Source organism: Prinia subflava, chromosome 3 (genome assembly GCF_021018805.1).
Source record: "Prinia subflava isolate CZ2003 ecotype Zambia chromosome 3, Cam_Psub_1.2, whole genome shotgun sequence".
NCBI lineage: Eukaryota > Metazoa > Chordata > Aves > Passeriformes > Cisticolidae > Prinia > Prinia subflava.
The window spans coordinates 21,737,377-21,754,803 of NC_086249.1; the positions used below are offsets into that span (position 1 = coordinate 21,737,377).

Sequence of the window (17,427 nt, forward strand, 5' to 3'; positions counted from 1 at the left end):
GAGAGTTATGGAGGGTAAAAATGATTTGCTCTCACAGTAGCCAAGACAGCTCTTTAGATGTCAGAGGCAGGAAAGCCTCATGAAGGTTTCCCACATATCCACCAATTTCCCACTTCAGCCCCCCCACCTTTGTGGCAGGTGCACCCCCCTCCTACAGGTCTGATCTGAAAGAGAACCCGGGCCCATTGGGAGGACAGGGGAGAAGACGCTCTTAGCCATGGACCTGTCTCTCATGGTACCTGTGTTCTCCTCGGACTGGTTGAAGCCACAGATCTGGCAGATGCTGCGAACCCATTTGTTCATGTCGTCCTCAGTCTCAGCCACCAGGTAGAAGGTCCTGTCACTCGTCTTGATGTCAAAGATGTAGCTGTCTTGCAGCTCCTTCTTGTTGAAGGTGAGGCCCGCGTCCACTTGCTCGCAGAAATTGAGGTTGATGACACGCAGAGGTTTCTTGGAGTGGTCATTTTTGTAGTACTCCAGGACATCGGGGTCGCCACTCATCCGACCACTGCGCAGGACGAACCAGCGCTTCTTCCATGCCTGAAACCAAGACACGAACAAGCGTGAACCCCACTGCTCAATCTGTGAGAGCAAAAACCCGCTGCTAGGCACACGGTGACACAGAGGGATGTGACACTTCTCCGCCGTGGAGTGCTCTGGGATGCTGCTCAGGCATACCTGCAAGAGGTCCACAGACTCAGCTCAGTTCTTCAGTTCAATACTAAAATCCAGGAGAATTAAATACTGAAATAGCATCATAGCATAAGATGACCCCAAAAGGTGCCAATCTTGAGGCTCAGAGGAACCTTGCTCCTACCCTACAGCCCAGACATGCTGCCAGGACCCAAATGCCCTTCTCTCCGTGATGTGGGATTACCAGGTCTCTCTGTGCAGTGCCATTACCATGTGTCACAATGCCAATTTGCCTTCCAGCAGCTCAGAGGAACTGAGGCACTCTGGATGCAGCACCCTGGGTGTCCTAACCTTCAGAGAAACCCGAGAGCACCACAGGATGTGTCTGCAGATACTGACCATGCCAATCTCTGTTTAAATGCCAGGACAGAAGGACTAATAAAACCAAAGGAGAACTGGTTTTTTTTTTTAAATATCAGGAATAATGCCAGGGAGACCCATAGAGAATCCCAGCTTCATTTGTTTTCCAGCATCCTCTGCTCCCTGGCATGTAGATGACTCCTTAGCAAAGGAAAAGGTTATCATTGATTCTTCCGAGCACTGCTGACAGCGGCTCCTGGCCAAACTACCTGTGGAATGGACTCAGGGGGTTGTGGAGTTTGAACCAAACCAGCAAAACAAATGTCAGCCATCAGCCCTGGCCCTGAGAGCTGCAGCCCTGCTGCCCTCCCCACACCAGACACAGCTGGGAGCCCACAGGAAGGGGAACAGCCACAAGGATAACATGTTAAATGCTAAAATTGAAATTACAGGGAAAACTGTGCAGGTGTAAGCCCCCATCCCATGAGGTTTCTTTGGGGTGTGCTCTGAGTGAGGATCATGGCACCTGCATGTGGCATGAACAGGGCCGAGGGACCACCTTGAGTTGCTCTCCTTTGCAGAGCTGTGCTCCCTTGCAGAGGCCTCAGCTCCCACAGCCTAGGGAAGGGAAGGATTACATCTAAGTGTAGCCCTTAAAAGAGCTGGTTCAGGCTGCCTTTGAAGGCAGCAAAGATTTGAGAGGTGCACGTGGATAAGCATGATGTGAATTACGACCAGTGCTCCTGCATTACCTGACACAGATCTCAATTTGTACCAGAGGACGTTAAGGGAGGGGATGTGATCCTCACCATCCTGCCCTGGCTCTGGACAGGGGTGCTTTTTTTATGAGATATACCTTGTTTATATTTTTATATATAACCAGCTTTGGAGTTCTGATGTAAGAGGCTGGGTTATGAGGAAGCACACAATATTTCTAAGAAGGAAGGACAAACACCTTTAGTAACCCAAGAGAGGCACCAAGGCAGGCAGTGTGCTGGGTCCCTCATGATGTTCCCCAGGTGCTGACCACAAACTTTACGTACTGGTGATGGGCATGTGCCAGTCAACTGCAGCAGGATCCCACAGCTTTGGAGAATTTTGTGGCTGAAATAATGGTAAGAAACTCCCGTGGTGTTTTCCCTGAACAGTCTGATTCAGACCATACTTCTCAAAAGCTTAAAAATAGCTTTTGTTGGTGTCTTTGAGATTTGTAATCAAATTAGTTTTGCACTAATTCTCAAAACGGCTCCTGGTGCCAGGAGAGCAACTTCAGTGCAATCTTCCAAAGGCAGCGAAGCAGCAAATTGCTTAGCAAGAGGACGTGCAAGGCTAGCAGATTTTGGCTTAATCTCACCCACTTCTCATCAAAATGGCTGCTTTTGAGTGACAAAATAGACACAGTGGAGCTGTGTCCATCAGGGAGGGAAAAAACCAATTTCACCAAGCAGCAGCAATAATTTACTAGTCCATCTCCTCAAAATGGATCACCCAAATTATTGGGAAACAAACCCACGAACAATTTTTTTCCTAGTTCTAGGTGGTAAATGTCCCGTTAGCTTCTTCCTGTTAACACTGAGTCATCTTTGCAGCCTCCTGGCAGCACTAGGACATGGGCATGCAGCAGTGAGGGGACTGCAAGAAGATGGAGATGTGCAACCACATGAACCAGCACCTGAATGCAGACATCCAGCACCAGTTCTTGCTGCTTAGCTTGCTGCTTTCCAACCATTTAGAGTCCAGTCTTGCACCCTCCCTTCATTACACTGCTTTACAAAACCTACAAAGTGCAGAAACTAGACTCCAGAATTTAGAGTTTTCATGGAGAAAGCAGGAGGAAATGCTGCAAGCAGGACAAATGATGCTACCATGACCTCTCTGTTTATCAGCAATGTAAGAACCACAACTCCTCCAATTCTCTTTGGTCTGTCTGGTAGCAATGAAAGGTACCACAGAGTCAAGATCTGGCAGAGAAAACAGCACACCACACACAGTCTGGTTGTTTTGGATAAGCTTATAGGCTGGTTGCAAAAGAATGGTCTTGCAGGCACATTTCTTGGAAAACTTCAGGAGATGGAGTATCACTGGAGAGTGGGACCACTGGACAGGGAAGGAGTCCCACACCCCTGGGAAGACCAGGCTGTCCATCTCTGTGTGGTGCTCTCCTTATGACAAAGAGTCACTGATGTTCTTCTAATGCAGCTTCTGACCCAGAAAAAGAGCTCATGGCAGCAGTCTAAGGAGTGCCTGTCCTGGACAGGTGGCTGCAGGCAGCACAGCTGGAGGCATCTCCCACCACACTTCCCCACAGCAGGACCAGCTGTTCCTGCCTCCTAAGATCAGCTTCCAAGCCAAAGCAATAAACAATGATTGCTGGAAGAGAATAGAAGTAAATAGTTAAGAAATAGACGGGAACCTCCTTACTTTTGTGGACATTTTCTCCAAATTCTTGAGTGCTGGGCTCAGCAAGTGCATTTTTTTTCTTCCCTGTGGATTTGCTATGCCTTTACTGGGACCAGGGCTCAGCTTGTGTTCTCTAGGCTGTGGCTGCTCTTGGGGCATCTCTTGGCACTAACAGAGCTTGCTTCAACATGTCACTATATGCAGCAAAGGATATGCAGTTTGCAGCATGTGGCTCTTCCTCCTGGGACACCTATTTCCCCATTCAAAGCTACAAATACCATCCAAATCTTCTACGTTTAGGCTTCCCTAGGACATCACCTTCCTGCAAGAGAGTGATTTAAGGGTCTGCAGACCAGCAGCTATGACAGTTGTAAGATGTATGGGCTCCATATGTGCGTGGCAATCTCATCTGATGCCAAACCAGGGGAGGATGCAACTCCATGTGAGCCTACACACTCTTTCCAAGACCACCTTCTCCCAGCATGAAGCTGTGATGGCCAACAGGCATCTCATCCTCCATCTGAATTTTCCTTCTCTGCTTATTTCTATCTCTTCACAGCTCTTTTGAAGCCCCAGTTGCCATCAGTCTGCTCCTGCCAGAACACTGTGCCTCCCTGACACGTGTTGTGAGCCAAGGGCTGTGTTTGTTTAACAGCTTTACAACGTTGAGAGGCCAACAGCTTAACAGCCATAAAATGGTGCTTTGCAGCACAGATTTCCAGCTGTGCGGTCCTTTGCCGGCATCAGGTTCCTTCACGGTTAAATTACGGTTGCCAAAGGCCCTTAATATCATCACTGAGAAATATTTTGACACTTGGCAAGGACTCCTTTTAAAGACTTGTTTGTTAAAAAAAAGGTGCCCACCATGCTCCCACTGCGATGTGAATCCTCCCTGGACGCTGAGAACCGCGGCTGCTGCTCAGTTTTTTTCCACCTCAGTAGTGCCGTGGCAAAGTTCACAGCAAAGTTTACAGAATGGAGCTCTTTCCAGCTGGATGCTATCTGGAGCTGGTTGTTTTATGGAGAGCTGGGTTGGCAGAGGGGAGCCAGTGCTGCCGGGTTCACTGGCTGAGAGTACTGAGCAAGGATGTTTGGGGGGGCTCAGGCAGTGGTTGGCACCCTTCCTGTTCCGTCTGTTGGGTGAGGAACCAGAAGAGCCAAACGGGTGGCTGCTCCTGAGATACCACCCCACCACTCCAGGAGTGAGGCCCCTCATGTCCCCTGTGGCTGTGCAATGCTGTGACAGAGCTGGTGGCATCAGGGCAGAGAGCTCAGAGAATCTGGGGCCTCCAAGTGCCCAATAATCCAAATGCTTTGACTGAGAGCCCAGAGAAGGGCTTTATTAACTATGGTTATGGTGAGGGACAGACAGCATCTTCCACTCTGCTGCCCTGTTACCTGCACAGTGAACACAGAGATCCAGCCTATACGCTGTTTCAGGAAAAAAAGAGGTGAGGGAAATAATAATTCAAATGTCAGTAAAGCCAGGTATCCATCCCTGGGGAACTTGACAAGTGCCACAATCATGAGTAGGAATCAAACAGTGACAACATGGAGAGAAGGCTCTTGGTGGGGTCTGTAGGAGTGGCCCACGCAGTATTGTCTTAGCTCTGAAGTGAGGAATTTGAAACAGTCAGAGACTGTTAGCTTTGGGTTGAAAGGGATGTTCTTTCAAATTGGATCAACTTCTGAGCCACATCTCTCAAACCTGAAATACGAATGTTTTTACTACCAAACCCTTATAGTGCATATAGGGAGAGAGGAGAGGAGAGGAGAGGAGAGGAGAGGAGAGGAGAGGAGAGGAGAGGAGAGGAGAGGAGAGGAGAGGAGAGGAGAGGAGAGGAGAGGAGAGGAGAGGAGAGGAGAGGAGAGGAGAGGAGAGGAGAGGAGAGGAGAGGAGAGGAGAGGAGAGGAGAGGAGAGGAGAGGAGAGGAGAGGAGAGGAGAGGAGAGGAGAGGAGAGGAGAGGAGAGGAGAGGAGAGGAGAGGAGAGGAGAGGAGAGGAGAGGAGAGGAGAGGAGAGGAGAGGAGAGGAGAGGAGAGGAGAGGAGAGGACCTGTATATTTCCCAGGAAATCTCTTTGTCCTGTTACTTCTCCTCGACACCAACTTCATGCCCACCAGCACTGCACACCAGCAGCGTGAAATAAACCTTCCAAAATCTGATTTGACACAAATCACAGGATCTAATCCAAGCTGGCAGGCAGGATGAGCGACCTAGCCATGACATCAGGCAAATTTCTCACACCAGGATGAAGCTGAGGACTGAGTGATTCAAGCAGGAAACCCCACAGCAGGGCAAGCAGGTGCTTGTGTCCCAGATTTGCCCAGAACCAGAGGGGTCCTGGGTGCAGGATGGCTCCTGTCATTGCCCTTGTGGCCACCAGCTGCCAATGGGGGTGCCACCATGCCCACAGAAAGCAATGAGTCTGCTCCAGCCACAGAGCTGTCACTCTGCAATGCAGATTAGCCTTGCACCCCATTGAGCATGTTCTCCCTCCGGCTCCTGGCACATCTGGTGTGGCAGAGAGGAGTTCACACTTTAGGAGCAGGTGAGAAAGACCACAACACCTGGAACAGTCTGACTGTTCTTCCCAGTCACTGTGCCACCTTGATGTCCCCTCCAGGCTGCCACCACTCTAGCCATCCTGCCAAGATCACCCCTGGGAAAGGGGGACAGAGATGAGGGGGGTGTACTGATGGGATGTTTCGGATGGCTTGGGTCCTTCTTCAGTGGTGCTACTGTTTTTGCCATGTGTAACAATTACGGCTGCTGGACAGTAACCCAGCCCTGGGGCGGATCCTGCCCTGCCCAGCCCTCCCCTCAGCCCTGCAGCAGGAGCACGGTCCCCTATTGTGGCTGGTGCTACCAGCATCAGCGAGTCAAGCCCCACACAGGAGGATTGCAGAATAACCTACTGGTGACCTGTATAATAATGTTGTCTTCCTCTGTGTCCCTGGGGGCTTTTTATCTCGTTTGATGGACAGGAGGATGCTGGTTTTATTATTCATGCAAGAACACCTCTCCCCTCCCTGTGTTAGTGCTAACTCAAAGGAAATGTGGCTTGGAAGTAGATTTGTAAGCAGCAAGAAAGCCCCCTCTGTCTGCACAGGTAATGTTTGTGATGGCTGATAGCCCTCACACAGTCCCAGTGTCCCCAGTTCCCAGAGCAAACAGGAGCTCTCTGAGCCCCACTCCTGCCCTTCCACATCCCCCCATGGTCCTCCTTGCCCACTGCCTGCTCACAGCACCTCTCCACACGGTGCTGGGAACAGAGGGGTCCCAGCTCCTCGCACCCCTCAAAGGGACGGGGACTGCTCCCCGCTGATCACGCCCCAGCGTGGCTGAGTTCACGGTGGGCTCATTATCAGCACGGCTCTGGGGGCCGTGATTGGCAGCGCTAATAACACCACGCTGCAGCTGCACCACCCTGCGGGGCACGGGGAACCTTGCTGGGCTACAGAGAGGCTCTGCCTTGCTGAGGAACAGAGGGAAGGTGATGCAAAAAAGAAAACAAACCCCAACCCAGTGCATATCTCAGGCTGTCAAACTGACCTTCCCTTCTGGGATTTTTTTTGCACTCCTGGAGGTGTAATTAGGCTTCAGAGCACACACAGAATCACTACATGTGACATCCACCCAAGGGCAGCAGAGCCAGCAGGAGACATCCTGCACTGATCATCACTCACAGCCCGGTGAGAGGGGGTTTCATGGAGGTGAGGCACAAACACAGGCTAAAGCCTATTTATTTTAAAGATCATTTTAAAAAAACATAAGCTTCATAAACATCTCCTGCCATCAGAGATGCTTGCTACCAGGGAAGGAAGGGTGTGGGATGGCTCAGAGCTACAGGTACACTGGTGTGAGCTGGAGGACCAGCTCCCCATTTCCACCCTCTGTCAATGGGATGAACAATACAGCAGTGACACAATGCAGAAAACATTTCCTGTCGTGTTTATTTTACAGGAGTTCTCCGGTTGGAAAGATTTCAGTAGCTTTGTGCTGCATGGTCAATCTTAGGAAAATAAAGGTTTCTCTCTGGGATGCGAGGGCACTGACAGCATTTCTGATGGGATGCTGGAGCGTCTGATTAATGATGGGATGGAAAAACAAAATACCAAATAGTGAGGCTGTACTCACACCACCAGACAAGCTGTGACTGTCTGAGAATGAAGGACACAGGAAACCCTGGGAGGTCCAGGAGTGCTCCTGTCTGGAGGGTGTAGAAAGGATGGACCCAAATCTACTGGGAAAAGCATGGGGATAGCATGAAACGCAACAGAAAAGTCTCAGAAGATGTAAGGAAAAGGCTTCACAATGAGGGGTAGAACAACAAAAAATGCAGACTGGGTGATGTCCATCTTTGGAGATATTCAGAACCTTCCTGGACAAGACCAGGAGTAACATGATTTACCTCCAGACTTGGCCCTAACTTCAACCTAGACCTGCCTTGAGGGGGAGTTGGTTCAGAGACCTCCAAAGGTCTCTCCTGACCTCAGTTATCTCCAAGTCTAAATTACTCTTCCATAATCAGGTCCACTCCTGGTGAAGAGTGTTGAACTTGTCATATGGAGACCTGATGAGACCACTCAGACTGTGACCAGTGCAGCCACCCATCGCACACCCACCCACAGCATTTAGCATGGGAATGGGCAGCACTGGCATTTTTCAGCTCTCATTGACTAAAGCAACCTTTTCTGGGTTCCTTCTGCTGAAAGCTGGATGGCGCCTTTGCAAGTGGGAAGGTGCTAGAAAAGCAAGGGGTTCACAGGAAGAACCCGGAGCCCAGCTCTTGTCTCGGGGCTGGCTGCGAATGGTCCATGTGCAGAGCCTCCAGTGCATTCCTGCCGCTGTGCATGGATTTTGTTATCTGGAATTACTTCCTGCTATTCAGCCCTGTTCTGTATTCCACTCTGTTATTCCTAGCTGAAATCTCTCCCACCACCCTGCCGTGGCACATCCTTTGTGGGGAGGCCCCCAGAGGAGGTGCAGGCAGGTGGGTGGGTGTGGGATAGACAGAGCCAGGGGCTCCCTGGAAATCTACAGGATACCCAGGCTTGTACTTTGTGGCCTCTTCGAAGGTTGACAGGACACGGGGCTGCAACAACCAAACAGGATGTCCCAGCAGCACAGGACCACACAGGATGTGACATTTTGCTTGTCACACATATTATGACACTACAGCCATACATATTTTACACGATGCACATCAAGGCTGCTGCTCTCCAAGTCTGTCTGCAAAACCCAGCTGCCACCACTGGCACTCAACCCCGCACCCAAGAGCTGACCAACCCACCAGAGCAAGTCAGCCCGTGCCATGTGAGCACACCAAGAGCAAGAGCAGAGTTTAGTTTGCTTTTTCAACTTTGCATTTCTGGAAGTAAAAGCAAACTGCTCAGAGATTTTTTTCCCTCCTGAGACTCTGGTATCAGTCTCTGATAAGAGCTTTCCCGGCCGTTACACAAGCAGGGCTGGACATGGGAACGCAGCATGAATAAATGACTTGGAGCAAAGCATTTTGATAACTGAGTTTTTCTAGCTTTCTGGCCTCTGCAAGAGCAAAATAAATTCCACAGCACTGTCAGCAATTTCCCTTCCCTCAGCCCTAGCTTTGGGCTACCTTGAGTTCCTACCCTCATTGCACAGAGAAGCTGTGCACGCCCCATCCCTGGAAGTGTTCCAGGGCAGTGTGGATGGGGCCTAGAGCAACCTGGTCTAGTGAAGGTGTCCCCGCCTGTGACAGAGGGGCTGAAACTAGATGGTCTTTAAGGTCCCTTCCAACACAAACCATTTCATGATTCTATGAACAGGGATCTGCTCCAAAAGCACCCATTCTGTGCTGGCAGGAGCCACAGTTCCTGCCCCAGGCTTCTCTGGCAAATGCACCCCAGTCTCTGCTCACGAAAAGCTCATTGCACAGAGGAGTCACCCCGTGAGTGCCCAGTGATGGGGGTCATGAGACACAACAGCACCGCGTATGTCCCCTCTGCCTTCTCCTGGAGGCTGTGGTTGCTCTCCCAGCCTGTGTCACCTCTTGCCAGCCCTCCCTGACACCCAGGAAGATTCTCAAGAGAGGACAAAGTTTACTTTCACCAGGCTTGGGCTTGGCTGAGAGAAAATTTCCAGGCAGAGCATCGCATTTTGGGGTTTCTTTTTTTCCACATCCATGAGCATTCATGAGACCCAGAGGGAGATAGGGAAGGGGCTGCTATCTATTCCCCATCAGTGAACCCTTTCCAAACTCTTAACACTGCTTGTGTTTCAAAGCAAGACTGAATTAAAGCAGTGCTTTTGAACAAAGAAAAGAATCTGAAAAAGCCAATTTGAGGTTTATTTTTAATCAGTTGGAGATAATCATCCATGTCAGCTCTAGCAGTGAATCCTGTAATTAAACTGCTCTGCCCTCAATCTCTCAGGTGAAGGTGGATAGAAATACAGGTGGACTTAGAATTGGATATCAGGAATGAGAGGTGTGTCAGAATGCTTTCCCCTTCACTTGGCATGCCACTTCCTTTGCTTAAAGACTGCAGAAAAAGTGCCTTACAAGGGATACTGAGACTCTTCTGAGCTCAACAGGCTCTGTGCACAGCAAAAGCCACAACCCAATTTGGTTTGATAGGATGAGCTGGAGATATCATAAGGGTGAAGCTGATAGTAAAGTGTGAGGATGTTTTTCCTGTCATCTAAAGGAGTCTGGCTTGTAGCAGGATATTTGGGATTGGCTTGCCTTTCCAGGGATGATTTCTAATTTTAGAAAAGCTCTGAGGCTTGTTAATTTTCAGCCACTTTAATGAGCTGTCTCATCGTCTGTAACCACTTCCAGCTCAACTAACCTCTGCAACGGGAGAAATTAGCCTGATTTAGCTCGTGTTGAACTCACAGTCTGCCAGACAACCCTTTGCAACCCTCCTCATGGCAGCTGAGCCAACACCACAGTTGCTGGTACAAAGGGGGCAACAAGGAAGATCAAAGGGTTGTAATGGCTTCTCTGCAAGGAACCAGTGAGGCGGGTCTGGAAGAGGGTCAGATTTGGAGAGATGCTGAGGAAACCATCTGTGGCAGGGAGAGGCGATGGAGATGACCTACTCATTCTCACCTAGGACAAGAATGACAGGATATCACAGGAAAGTAACAGGAGCCAGGCTTGGGGCACACAGAAGGAGACTTTCTTTGGGCAACACAGTAATGACATTGCTGAAGGATGCTCAGGAGGATTCAAGTTTAGCTGGCCACAACTGGAGACTGAACAAGGTCACAGAAACAAAGTCCCCCCAAAGTCGCTGAGTGCCACTGTGTGTGATGATGGATGTCTGCAAGGAAAACTGTTAGTAACGGGGAAAATACTACAAGGAGGAAGAGGAGGGAGTCTTGCCATCCTAGATGCTGGCTCACTGTGCAACATTCCACACTCAAAGGACTTGGGAGCGACCCTCTGTGGATGTTCAAATGTGCCAGGCTTGGAAGGGGCAAGGGAGGCAGCACTGTTCACACCAACCCTCACAGCAGAGCTCAGCCTTCGTGGCTTCACATGGTGCCCTTGCTTTGCTCTGGGAAACATGGCTGTTTCCCTTTTGGCAAGACAGAAAGGCAGGAGGCTGTGAAGCTAAACACATTAAATGTGGGCAAAAATGAGAAATGGAGCCAAAAGCTGCTGTGAGAAAGACAGCTCTGCAGAGATCAGCACCAATAGCACTCACCCATCAGCTGGATTGTCATGGTTCAGTTGATTTTAGGGCCTCAGGTTTATTCCTGCAGCTTGAAAGGGCACCCAGATGAGCGGATTCCCTGGTGCTTCCTAATATGTAAGCTCGTGTGAAAGCCCTTCCTTAGCTAAATATGATTTCTCTCCTCTTCCAGCTCACCCTTTTGGATGAAACTCATGGAGACTTAATTATCTCATCCTTCTGTCAAGCCCCTCTGAAACCTGCTGGGGGCTTTACTGGTTTCCAGGAGACACTCGCAGAAAGCACATGCACACACAGACACTCCCTGGGGCTCTCCCTCAGCCCTGCCAGCCCACAGCCCTGCCCGCTGCTCCGCTGACAGGCACCGTGCTCAGGCAGTCGGGATAACAGCTCGGAGCACAGAGGGGGATAACTCAGGGTACACGTGGGGACAACCCAAAATCTGCACCATGCAAGGGTCCACAGCTTACCTGCTGCACAGCTGGCTGAGGGTAGCCAGCTAAAACATGCAGATTGCTGCTTTCAAGCCTGCTACAGTGAGGTACACCTTTCCAGATGTGCCCAATAGCCAAAACACCTGTCAGTGACAACACTTGGCTGGGGTATGTGTTGAGTCCTCACAACACTTCAGTTCCTCAACCATGTGTATACAAAAGGAAATTTTCTCCAAGTTCCCCCATAGCTGTGAGATCACAGATTCAGGCAGTTAAGGACTCCTAAGGCCCCTTCCAACCTGAATTATTCTGATTGTAAACTGATTTCTTTTATATCACAGGCTTTTAATTAAATGCACATTTATGCCCATATGGACCCCATTAACCATTTATTTGTCCTCATATTTAGCCACCACCTCCAGAAAGAAAAAAACAAGCAGGGGGTTGCTTCCAATCTGTCACTTTGTGGGTTTGACATCTTGCAAAGGGCTCTCATGATGCCCTTTTCCCCTAGACTGGAGCTCCCTTAGCATGTCCACAGAGAGAAAATATCACAATCACCTGGCTATTCCAACCCCTCATCTCTTCCAGGAAACTAACCAGCTGCCAGTCTATGAATTTCTGTGATAAACACCATTTCTGCAATACTGTCATGTTTCCTTTTTTCCTCTTCGGCATCAACATTAGCAGCCAGCTACTCTAACACATTTTGGTGTTGTTGCACATAAGGAAAAATAAATGCACCTCCTATCCCTTCATTTAGACATCAAAGGTCACTCTAGCTGTTTCTGCTGCAGCCTCAACTCACATCAGGAGCTGCTCAGGCAGTTTCTTTCTACCAAACCCAGAAAACCCTGCATTTGGTGATTCACTGCCCCTTTCTGTAGGAACAATCTTATTTCTTTCTCCTTTGATGTTCAATTTTGCATTGGGCTGTCTTCTAACGTATTTTTTTCAAATGTGCTCTGCTTGCCAAGTGATCCAGACTGCCCTGTCTGATGAATTTGTCTTCAACATTTACCGTTTCATTACCCTTTGTGCCATTGGCAGCTTCTCCCCACAGGAGCCATTAGATCTGCCTCACTCAGGGAAATGCTGAGACTTAGTATTAATCCCTGAAAAACGGGGAAGAAGAGCCCCATTTGTGGGTGACATCTTCCTGGGATCTGCCAGGTTTTAATTCACTTGCCACGTGATTGGGGCAGTATGGACTAAGCCCTCATTGCCTGACAGCTCGCCTGACATCAGCAGACCTGTGGGTTCCACCATTCGGCCCAGGACTGATGCTGGGCATTGACCTATTCCTGCCTAGGGAGTCCCTTCTGAACATTTCTTCTGCCTTCTGGATTGGAAGTAATTCCCTTAATCAGGATTAACCTAACCTGTTTCTCCCCATATCTGGAAAGCTTCTTTTGTCTTCTTTTTCCATGCTTTGGTGGGACGGTGAGAAGAGCACTGCTTCCTGGACCTCCTTGTGCTTTTCATATTGCTCTGCTCATCTTTTCCTCAAATATCAGATTTTTGAGCCTCTCCATGGCCCTTCAGTGATGGGAACCCTTACAAAACCCAAGGGAAGATAGCCATTGAGAGTTCTGGTTGCAGCAGAAGAACTTTAGCAGATGCAGTCTCCAGAGACCGTCCTCCAAGAATCTGGAAGAGAGCAAGGAAACCTCTTGGCTTCCTTGCAGGAGGAAAGACCTTCCCCAAAAGGTAGAACCTCAAAGACAGACAACCAGGGTTTAACAGGTGCTGTAAGAGCAGACGGCTGGGCATTGGCAGAGACTATCATGGCCTTCAGGAACAGCAGTCAACACCGTGCTGAGGCACTTGATTAACCACGTGTCTGCCCCAGCCTTTGGCTTTTGCCAGCAAACAAAGCCCAAGGAAGATGTCCCTGAGCTCAAATACTCTATTTGGCTCTGGGAACTCAAGTGCATAATAGGTCACTTCATAAACAGTAGCACAGTTTAGTCAACATGGATGAGAAGATCAAATGGATGAGAGGTTGGCCCATTCAAAGACAACCTACTCCTAATGAATGGTCATATCACTACTGTCTTCTAAAAATTAGAGCCTATAGAAGCCCTTGCAATTGTATATTTGGGATGCCACAGGGTTTCTGGTCATTCCTGTTTCCCATCTGACCAACAGAACAGTGAGAACATTAAATATTCTGACTGACCTGAAGAACGACCACGCATCTGGCTGGCCAGGGCAGAAAAATAACCTGGGATCATGGTGACAGATTGCCTTATTTAATGACTTCTTCCAGCTCAAGGAAACTGAAGGGAAGTAAATCAGCTGAGGTGCTGAAAAACACCTCACAAGAGCCAAGGATCTACCAGATCAACGGGACTGTTCTGTGTGGCTTCTGTGGATTAGCCTTTTCTCCTTAAATTTAAATGATTCCATTAAAAGTGGCTGCAGCCAGACACAACTGAGGTAGTCTACAGTTTCCCCTGACTGATCACACAACTCTCTTCATTTTGAAAACCCAGCTGGAAGCCCAGCTTGAAGCCCATGTGCCTCAGGCTTCAAAGGAGTGGACAGCTGGGTGGGTACTAACTTCACTTTACCAGCACTCCATAGCAGCTCCTCCATCTGCCCATTAAAGTGTGTTCAAAAACCGATAACAACACTCGTATCAGTGGGCTGAAACAGGGGTAGCTCTGTTTTGTCCCGACGGCACGGATATGGCCATCACTGGAGGATGATGCCCACCACCTCTCCCTCCACTGGAATCCCCACGGCCACTGACCCAGCTGTTGACCCTGTCAATAGCTGAAAAGCCTTTCCAAAAGCAGCAAACCTCTCTCCTTTCATGCATTATTAAAATTCTCACTGGTTAATTTATTAGGATACTTTGTACTGGGAAAAATGACCTCTTTGTTGACCCACTTAAACATGCTCCACTCCAACAGAAAACCGTCAGAAGGGAGAAAGGGAGAGCTGGGGAAGTTGAGCACAGACTGATGTCCTTTGTCTCAGTGAGACAGCTCCAGGATGGAAGTGCTGGGACTCCCTGGCACGAGAGCAAAGGGCTAGACACAAGCCTTCACAGACCTAACCACAAAGGAAACATTCAGCCCCTACGCCAAATGGACACAGTCAGAGAAACAAGACTTCCTGGTCCCGCATCCTAGGCAGTGCTCATCCCCCCCAAACCTGTGGGTTTGGGAAAGAAACCTTGATTTCTCCCCAGGCTGCTTCCACTAACAACTTCAATGGCAAATGTGATGAAGGGTGGTGGATGAACCCATTCACACATGGTGGGATTTACTCATGAGGCAGCAAAGGTGCATCCTGGCCATCCTCCAGTCAAAGGCATCCAGACCTACACTCAGACTCTCCTCTTACCTGCTCCTGTGTTTCTCTAGCACGAGAATCACTAGATTCACTCCACAGAAATTCCTGATTCAAACTAACTCATATGGGATGTGGAGGGGCAGGGAACTGCTGAGCAAAAGCCAAACTGACAGTGCAAACACCACTCAGCACCAAAAGCAGCCCTGTAAGTGAAACGAGCAGGATTAGCTGTCATTAGGTCTTGTTTTTCCATTAGTGTCATAAAGATAAAGCTGCTCTCCTCCCAGAAAGGCAGCCTGCAAGGTGCTCAGAGTCCACAGGACTCGCAAGTTATTAGAGAGGACACAAAAGCTCCATTTGCTTTCATCACTGAGAAAGCACCTGGAAAGTGCAGCGTGACAAAAAGACGCCACAAGATGCCTTCAAACCTGGCGGGGGGTTGGGAGCTCCATCCTGTGCCCTGCTCATAGCCCTGACCATCACACTCTAGGTTCCTGCTAGGGAGTGTATTAAAGCTCAAATGCTTTTTTGTGGCTCATTCTCATGTGATGCTCTTTATCTCAAGCAAAGGCACTGCCAAATAACTTTGACATTAAGGGGGTAAGCAAAGAAAGGTTCATGAGGACACCTAAAAAGAATCCAAAATTTCACCCCTAAAGAAATGACCTGGAGGAAGGGCCTTGGAGATAGACATGTAACACATTAACCCCTGCTTATTTTCAGTTTTATAAAGCTCACATATCCTGGGTGTCAGATGAGCTGAAATGCACAGAATGAGAGTGAAGAGAACAAATTGCAGCAGAAGGCTGAATGCAAGATTGGGAGGTAGGGGTTTGCAAGATCCAATTCCACAGCTGCCATTAATCTGTCAAAAATCCCTGGAGAGAGGGGGTTTTCCTCTGTTGTGCCACCTTTTTCCAAGCATCAAATCAAGACTAAAACTCAGAAGGATGTTACAAAAAAAAATGACTGAACTGCCATCTGCAAAAATACTTTGGGGGTGGAAAGTGCAGTTATATGATGGCTGAGGAGTAATTTTTCTCCCTGCACCAGTTCTACAAACCCAGAGGTAGAGAACCGCGTGGGAACCTGAACCTGCAGCAAAGAGGGGTGGAAAGAGCAGTAACTGATGAGTTTTATTGCAGGATGTGTTAATCATCTCTCTAGACCATGGACCAGGATGGGGGTGGAGGACTTGGCAGCTGGGATTTGAGATGTATTTGTAATGCTAACACACATCTGGGATCCATCCTGGAACAAGAACACCGTGTCTGGATCAGGCAGGCCAGAAGAAAATGTCCTTTTGTGGCCAACCTTCATGAAGGACCTGACCTGCTGAGCCAAGTGTGGCCTTCAGAGGTGTCCCTCAAGCAATCTGGGGTCATGGAACACCATAGATATTTTCCAAAGGGAGCATGGAGTTTCTCTGAGTGATTTGCACAGAAGCTGTAAGGACTGTCTTGCATGGACTGCCAGGGAGAAACAGGTCCAGCTCCCACTGTGAGCCCTTGTCCCTAAATTCTTTGGCAGGGCAGGCTGAGGTTGGTGATCTGGTGACTCAGGTCTGTGCACAGTGAAGTTGAAAGATGTTTTCACCTCTGTTTTAGGGTGCTGCACCTCCATCCCAACGTTGCTCAGTTCAAATTTTCCATCTTATCTGACACACGGTGTGTCTCTCCCACCAGCATAACCCTCCGTATTTCAGTGCAGTTATCTCTGGCTCGCAGCAGTGAGCAAGGACCAAGGTGTGGGCATGGGCATGCAGGCATGCCATGATCAGGAGTTGCACCTACAGGTGATAAAAGAGTCACTGTGTTCCTGCACAGGTCCCCATTTACAAACTCCTTCGGAGGCATTTCATCTTTAGAAAGCAACATTAATGAAATATGGGACTTCTCTGGCTGTGCCAGAGAATGCACGGAGTACTTGGCTTTTCTGCCCCAACTTGCATAGGCCATTGGGTTTGGGAAAGAAAGATGAAGAGCCTACACTGGTACCTGATACCTCATATTCCTTGGCTGTGTGTTTCCAAGGATATGTTTTCCAAGGATACTCCCTGTGCTCTGCTAGAGTCAGGGGGAAGGCACTCCTTGTTACATCACCTCCTGATGTGCAGGGGATTCCATGCTTTGCACTTGCAGTGAACTTCCTGAACGCCCCGTGCAGCCCTGCGCTCCCAGTCCAGCCTGATGCCCCCCACCACGCCGCAGCAGCCCTGCTGCACACGGTTTGTGTTCACTCTGTGGGTGCCCTTTGGGAGCTCAAGTGGTTTCTGCAGCTGTGTAAATAGGAGTGAAGCCCATGGTGCATCCCTGACCTATCTACACGTGGCCTCCTCCTCCCACCAGCAAGGATGAGCAATGAAGACCCTGCTGGGTTCTCCACCCTGAGCAAACACTGGAGACCAGCTGTCCTTCACAGCAAGGGTGGGCTCCATGTGCAGCCCAGGCACTCCCGATAACCGCTCTTAGCATCCTGGGATGCAGGAGAAAGTCCAACACCAAGCCAAGGATGTCTCCTTGCTACAGCCAGCAAAATCAAGCCACAGATTATAATAGCAGGAGCATGGAAGAATGGAGACTCTGAAGATCTGCCAGCAAGACCAGTCTG

The 17,427-nt window shown here is 49.3% G+C and overlaps 1 protein-coding gene across 3 annotated transcripts in view; it reads right to left on the minus strand.

Moving 5' to 3' along the window:
• The window catches only part of GAB2 (GRB2 associated binding protein 2), a 92,938-nt gene that overhangs the window by 39,779 nt on the left and 35,732 nt on the right, over positions 1–17,427 (minus strand). For all 3 annotated transcript variants that reach the window (XR_010079968.1, XM_063394388.1, XM_063394387.1), the window contains exon 2: positions 240–540. Coding sequence is in view for 2 of the 3 variants with exons in the window: in XM_063394388.1 (XP_063250458.1) it covers positions 240–540 (301 nt within the window). In the remaining variant the exon portion in view is untranslated. The remainder of the gene's footprint in view (positions 1–239; positions 541–17,427) is intronic.